Below are 7,114 nucleotides of genomic sequence, written 5' to 3'. Positions count from 1 at the left end.
GTTGTTACATCCTACGATGTTGCCAGAAACGATGTAGAAATACTGGACAATTGCGATTACAATTATTGTGTTTTAGATGAGGGTCATATCATCAAGAATGCTCAATCGAAACTGGCAAAGGCAGTGAAAAAATTCAGAGCCAACCATCGTCTGATTCTTACCGGCACACCGATTCAGAACAATGTTGTTGAGCTGTGGTCCCTTTTCGATTTCTTGATGCCTGGGTTCCTCGGCACTGAAAAGATGTTTCAAGAAAGATTTGCCAAACCAATTGCTGCCTCGCGTAATAGTAAGACATCTTCGAAAGAGCAAGAAGCCGGTGTACTTGCATTAGAGGCTTTACACAAGCAGGTTTTGCCATTTATGCTGAGAAGATTGAAAGAGGATGTTTTGTCAGATTTACCCCCCAAGATTATCCAGGACTATTACTGTGAATTGAGTGACTTGCAGAGACAATTATATGAAGACTTTGCCAAGAAACAAAAGAATGTGGTCGAAAAAGACGTGGAGGATACAACGGTGGCGGATAACAAGCAACATATATTTCAGGCTCTCCAATACATGAGGAAGCTGTGTAATCATCCAGCTCTGGTTCTTACGCCAAACCATCCTCAAACACGCCAGGTTCATTATTATCTGAAACAAACTGGTTTAGACCTCCACGATATCATCAATGCACCTAAATTGAGTGCATTACGTACTTTACTCCTTGAGTGTGGCATTGGCGAGGAGGACAATGATAAGAAATCTGACCAGTACTTGACGGGACAAAACGTCATATCTCAGCATCGTGCATTGATTTTCTGCCAGTTGAAGGATATGCTAGACATGGTCGAAAACGACCTATTTAAAAAGTACATGCCGTCCGTGACGTACATGAGACTGGACGGTAGTGTCGATCCTAGAGATAGACAACAGGTCGTGAAGAAGTTCAATGAAGATCCTTCTATCGATTGTTTATTGTTGACTACTAAAGTTGGTGGCCTGGGATTGAACCTGACAGGAGCGGATACCGTTATTTTTGTAGAGCACGATTGGAATCCGATGAACGATTTGCAAGCTATGGATAGAGCTCACAGATTAGGCCAAAAGAAGGTGGTTAATGTTTACCGTATAATCACCAAAGGGACATTAGAAGAAAAAATTATGGGATTACAAAAATTCAAAATGAATATTGCATCGACTGTGGTGAATCAGCAAAACAGTGGTCTGGCGTCGATGGACACCCACCAACTGCTAGATCTGTTTGACACATCGAACGTTCCATCTCAAGATGAAGAAGAATCAAACACCTCAACGGCAAATCCAGCAATGGATGACGTTGCCAATGAAACAGGTCTAACTGGTAAAGCAAAGGAAGCTCTTGGTGAACTAAAGGAACTTTGGGATCCTTCTCAATACGAAGAAGAATACAATTTGGACACTTTTATTAAAACATTACGTTAATGATACTGCATCTTTTTTATTATTACTATCATTCTTGCATAGCATCTGGAAACTTTTTATATTTGATGGTATATAAAATACATATTAACAGTGTAACATTATAACGCGACTATCGAATAAGTATGACTGAAGCAGGGTCTTGATGACAACCCATCGTCTTTTGTAACGAAAGCTTAGTTTTCTACCGTATCAGATTTTAGAAAACTTCTTATCCATTTTTAAGGCTAAGCGAATGCGATATTGCCGCGAAGGATGTCAAACAGGTTATCATAGCACTCAAATAACCATTTGAATCTGAATTATCTCATACTGGTTTTGAAAGGTGACCAGAAGATATGTGAATGAGTTGGTAAATATTTGCAGTAGGTTCTGCTCACCTTCCCTAAATGAAATTGTTGTCTGGGATATGTATGATATTCTGTCAAAGAGGTGTGTACTCGCTAACTGAAAAATTCACCTTAAAGGGTGGGACAGTTGCTGTCATGTATACAAATTCCAGGTCGAATACGTTCATTTGTGAAATTGCTTGACCAATTGAGCGAGTCCCATCATGAAGTTGTCCAAGGGGACTGGCAATTTTCTAAAGTTTTCCGAGAGACATAATAATGGAAGTTTTCTAAGTGTTCTTCCACTTAATTCCAATTTTAGACAATGGTTTGTAATCAAGTTGATTATACTATTGTATTTGTGGTTGTCAATAACGTCGTCGGAATCTTCCGTTGTTACGACTTTCAGTGAGATTAGTTTTTGAATTGAGGAGAACAAAATCTTAAAAACTGATTCTCTGGAGGGATTACCAATAGAAAATACTCCATCTGATCGATCCACAAATGCAGGATCCAAAGATTCAAGCAGATTCGAAGTTGCTAATATCAGAAAATTGTTGTATTTTTTCAAGGAATCCAATCTTGTTAACAAGGTATTCACGACACGCACGCTATCGCTAGACTCATTCTTGCTTAAAATATCTTTTCTAGAACCTGCAATTGTTTCAACTTCATCTATAATCATGCATACAAAGGTTTGGGTTCTTTCATTGAGTTTTAGAAGCGCCTCAAGGTCATCAAATAGAGTTCCAATGTTTTTAGCTGACTCGCCAAACCACCTGGAAAAAATGTGCGAACACGATATTTCAACCACAATACCTTTATAAACGGGTTTGATTATGTCTAGAACTGAGACCTTAGTGTTTCTGATTGATAACTTATGGCACAATCCCCTGCAAAGGGTAGTTTTTCCAGTTCCAGGGGGGCCATGAACAATCAGAAGCTTATTGTTCACAAGAATTTGATCCAAATTGCCGTTTGAATTACCCACGTCTTCTGAAAAGTTTTTCAGTTCTAAGGATACAGTCGCGTAACCGTACATTTTTTGTTTGATGTCATCTTCAAAATGAAGATTTTCCCAAAGGTCTTCAAAATGTTTAGAAGGTAATGGTGTTACTTTGGCAAAATTCAGAGACTCTTGAGAAAGCGGAATGACAAAGGGTGTGTACTTTGTTGTTGCTGGCATTTCCTCGCAAAATGTTTGCGCCTCATCTTCAAAGTTGTTATCTTCCTCTTCTTTACCGAGGTCGATACTATCAAAGGTTCCAAGTAAGTCCCTAGCACTCATGGTATCAAATTCTTCCAAACAAGAATAGAACTTTACGGTGTAGCTTTTGGTCTTGGTGGCCTGTATTTTAGGAACTGTAAGGTTAGAGTCTGCCTCCAGAATGGTGTGAACTGCTGTTAAAAGGTTTGTTCCGCTGTACCAAGGATCTGGTGTTGTAGGAAGGTTATCGGGAAACACTTCGACAGTAATTTTCTTGACAAATACAGAAAGGATCAAATTATTCTGTCCTATGTTAGTGTACTCGGATTCATGTAAGTGGTCAGCATGGTGGAAAATGATTTTGATCAAGCTTTTAAGCAGTTGTTTTTGAGCCGCTGTAAGCGGATCGACCAATTCAATGCTTCCTTGCCCCTCTTCAATTATATCTCGAGAAGTAATGCACAGAGTGCCCGCCTTATCCATAGAATAGTTCTGGACTTTCCTCTTGATTACCTCTGCAAGAACGTCAAAAAGCACCTTTAGTCTCTCTTCTTCTGAATCCTCAGACAACGACGCTGCCCCACCATCGTTTTCAAGAATTATTCTGCTTGCTTGTTGAAACGTACCCACTTTTAGCTCAACATCAATTAAATGGTTCATGTTGATCTTCTAACTTGAATGTACTCTTCTCTTGTTCACATATATACAATCTTCAATTCATCGATATATATATATATATATATATATTAGCCGCTGAAACAGTTTTATGCCTCGACATAAACTTAGCACAAAGTAGACTAACTGGGCATATTCCCAACCAGAAAATCCCAGTAGAAGCATAATAGACGGTCACTGTAGCAGTATGCTTTTGGTGTGCTGTGATTAGTAAGTTGGGTTCTTTACCGTGCACGGAAAATTCTCCCAAAAGCTCGTTAGGTGCAATTACAAATATGTTGTTCGGAAGTTATAAACACAAGAAGTTGTTGGTTATACTGGCAAGTGACCTGTAGCTACAGCATGAACAATGTTACTCGGCTCCTTAACATTAAGCCATTTTCCTTGTTCACCCTAAAAATTACACTTATACAACATTTCTGCATTGATGGGTCCCGAGGCGTTTGAAGAATTGGAAGATGTTGAATAGGGTCTTGTTCGCCGTGGCTATTCATTGTAGTAGAGTAAAGAGATGTTTTAGTTCAGGTATGACTTCTGGTATATACTTAATATATAAGTATATGGTTCGATGCCGTCCAGTTTGCGACTCTGTTACGGAATTCAGTCTACAACGACACAATCCAATCTTCCGCGCGTGCTAAAGCTAATCTTCCCGGTATTGATGTGAAAACCATACTTCCATTTGGACAACCTGTAATCGCCCATTTTACCAAGCTTAAAACAAAACTAAAATATCGTGGTGAACAAGGCTTTGCTCTTGTTCCCTCTTCCACTTCCTATGGCTACAACATCTATATCCCCAAAACTGGTAAAGTAATTGATACAACAAATTACGCTGTAATTCGTTCTACCGTTCATATAAACCCCAACCAAGACTACGATGACACCATCTTTGATGACGCGATAATAATGGAGATCCTTGTGTGTCATTGGTATCTAGTTCATTCATGGGATCTTTAGTTTCTTCGGGTTCAATGTCTGTTTCATAGGGATCGACCGTGGGTGTAGTATGTGGAATATATACCACCCTACTGGAATCTGTGGTTGTGGGAATTAAAAATGGATCAAGGGGAGTTTGGGTAGCAGCAGTAGTAATTGTTTCAGAATTGTCTTGTGTGGGATAAAGCATTTCATCGGAGTCGTGGACAGTGGTATGTTCATCAGCGTCTGTGAGTTGGTTGATAACGTCATCAAAGATGGTGTCATCGTAGTCTTGGTTGGGGTTTATATGAACGGTAGAACGAATTACAGCGTAATTTGTTGTATCAATTACTTTACCAGTTTTGGGGATATAGATGTTGTAGCCATAGGAAGTGGAAGAGGGAACAAGAGCAAAGCCTTGTTCACCACGATATTTTAGTTTTGTTTTAAGCTTGGTAAAATGGGCGATTACAGGTTGTCCAAATGGAAGTATGGTTTTCACATCAATACCGGGAAGATTAGCTTTAGCACGCGCGGAAGATTGGATTGTGTCGTTGTAGACTGAATTCCGTAACAGAGTCGCAAACTGGACGGCATAGAACCATAAATGATGAGGTAGATTAGTGGTTTTTAAAAGTGTTCGACAATCGTTCATAAGGGTAAGGTTTAGTCGTTCGGCGATGCCATGGGCTTGGTGATCGCCGACGGATGTGTAGAAAGTGGATATGCCACTTTCGGCCAGGTAAAATCGGACGGCTGTATTTGTGAATTCGCTTCCACGGTCAAATTGAAACGCGAGGACATTGCTTTTGAATTGATTCCGAATAAGACTAATGAGTGATTTTAAATTATGTAAAATGGTAGTATCCCGTTTGTCGGTTAGTCGGTATACCCAGCGGTATCTGGTGGCTTCATCTGTGAAAGAGATAAACCACGATTTGGTTTGTGTACTTGTAGATGTAATGGGACCTAGCAAATCGGAGTGTAGATATTCAAATTTTGTATATTTTTCTTGATGTTTAACTCTGGAACCAACTACATGTGAGTGTTGACGACTTTTGCCCTGCAGACAGTCGACACATTGGAACTGTGCAAGGTTGGACCAATCGATGTCGGATAGCTCGATATGTTGGAACGTTTTGTTTTTTATGGATTTGTATAGGGATTGGACGTTTATGTGTCCTAGGAGACGATGAATTAGATCAAGTGGATATTTTGTGAGCAGCGAGTTGATAGTTGTGGAAGGAACCGTAGAGGGAAATATAGCGTACCGGAAAGGTAACCATCGGAAGGCATTGTGGGTAATAACATTAGCTTTGGAAGAACCGTTAGCAGCATATAATATGTTTAGACGGGTGTCTAAAAATAAACCGTGTTGTTCAAGGTCATGGGTACTTAGCAGATTATTGGTTATAGTAGGAGCGTAAAAGGCAGGGATTTCAATAGTGGAATTGTCGGACAGACGTAGCAGAATGGTCCCTTCAAGGGTGAAGGGGATATCATGGTTAGCACTAGATGCTATGGAGATTTTGGTGGACGACGGATGAGGGTTGTGTAGTAAGTTCTTGTTGTTTACAACTGTGAGAGCGGCACCTGAGTCGATTAGGAAATGTTTGGATGTGTCTATTGGTGGTAGTGGAGGGTGCCTAAGATAATAGTCATCCGGGAAGGCCTGCTCTGGGTCCTGTGCGGATGACTCTGTAGTAAATGATACGTTGTTAGTAGTGCGTCGAGAAGAGCCTCGGAAGGTAGTGTTTCGTTTGGTAGTAGTTCGTGGGGGACGGGTTTGTGATTTCATGTTGGGACAATTTGCGGCATAATATCCTGGCCTGTTGCACTTATAGCAAGTGGTACTATGGACATTAGTAGTATAGGTGTTCCGATGGAATTGATAGGACGAGGTTCTGGGTTGTTGATCAGTATGAGATATGTCATATGTTGTTTGGATCCGGTGTAACATGTCATCAATAGTGTAAGGAGCTGTGAGATTTCGGAAATGGTTTTTAGTTGGTTCGTAAGGACCTTTTAAAGCAGCGAGAATACTGTTCTTAATAAGTGTATCGAGAAGTGGGGTCATATCGGGAGGGAGATTTCTAACTAGGCGCCTCACTCGACCGATAAAGGTAATGGCAGGTTCAGACGGACCGAAGGTGAGTTGACTGATTTCCCATGCGGTTTGGCCGGGATCATGTTTCTGAATATGTTTAGTCATAGCAGTTTGAATGATGTCATATTCAGATAAATCAGACCCTTTCATTGTAGGAATCCAGTTAGGGTAGTACTCTTTCTTCACATAATGAGTGAATAACCATGTGATCCCCAATTCTTCACCGTCGGTAGCATAGCGTTTCGTTGTTCCGAATTTATCTGGAACAAGATCAGCATAGCCCTTGTTACGTAGGTGGTTGATGAGTTGTTGAATCCAAAGGTCAAAACCAGTTGCGCTGGTGATGAAGGACAAACTGTTGGGGGACGTTGGATTGAGAGCGTTCGGGATGTTGGGGTCAGGGATCTGTACACTTAGTACAGAGGCGATGGT

The 7,114-nt window shown here is 40.5% G+C and overlaps 3 protein-coding genes across 3 annotated transcripts in view; 1 reads left to right on the top strand and 2 right to left on the bottom strand.

The window, feature by feature from the left end:
* Positions 1–1,446, top strand: part of MOT1 (DNA-binding ATPase) — a gene marked incomplete at both ends in the record, with an annotated part of 5,523 nt that extends 4,077 nt beyond the window's left edge. Inside the window, one exon of the mRNA XM_022611404.1 lies at positions 1–1,446. This exon is cut by the window's left edge and continues 4,077 nt beyond it. Within this exon, the coding sequence (XP_022462124.1) occupies positions 1–1,446 (1,446 nt within the window).
* Positions 1,447–1,956: 510 nt separating this feature from the next.
* On the bottom strand, positions 1,957–3,639 carry PCH2 (Pch2p; the record flags this gene model as incomplete). The annotated part of the gene is made up of 1 exon (XM_022611393.1): positions 1,957–3,639. The coding sequence occupies one exon, from the start codon at positions 3,637–3,639 to the stop codon at positions 1,957–1,959; it is 1,683 nt and encodes a 560-aa protein (XP_022462123.1).
* Positions 3,640–4,501: 862 nt separating this feature from the next.
* KNAG0A01870 (uncharacterized protein) lies at positions 4,502–6,832 on the bottom strand (the record flags this gene model as incomplete). Its single annotated transcript, XM_022611382.1, has 1 exon — positions 4,502–6,832. The coding sequence occupies one exon, from the start codon at positions 6,830–6,832 to the stop codon at positions 4,502–4,504; it is 2,331 nt and encodes a 776-aa protein (XP_022462122.1).
* Between the last annotated feature and the right edge of the window lie 282 nt (positions 6,833–7,114).

The sequence above is a fragment of the Huiozyma naganishii genome, chromosome 1, assembly GCF_000348985.1.
Source record: "Huiozyma naganishii CBS 8797 chromosome 1, complete genome".
Classification (NCBI taxonomy): Eukaryota; Fungi; Ascomycota; class Saccharomycetes; order Saccharomycetales; family Saccharomycetaceae; genus Huiozyma; species Huiozyma naganishii.
This window is presented reverse-complemented; position numbering and strand designations above follow the sequence as displayed.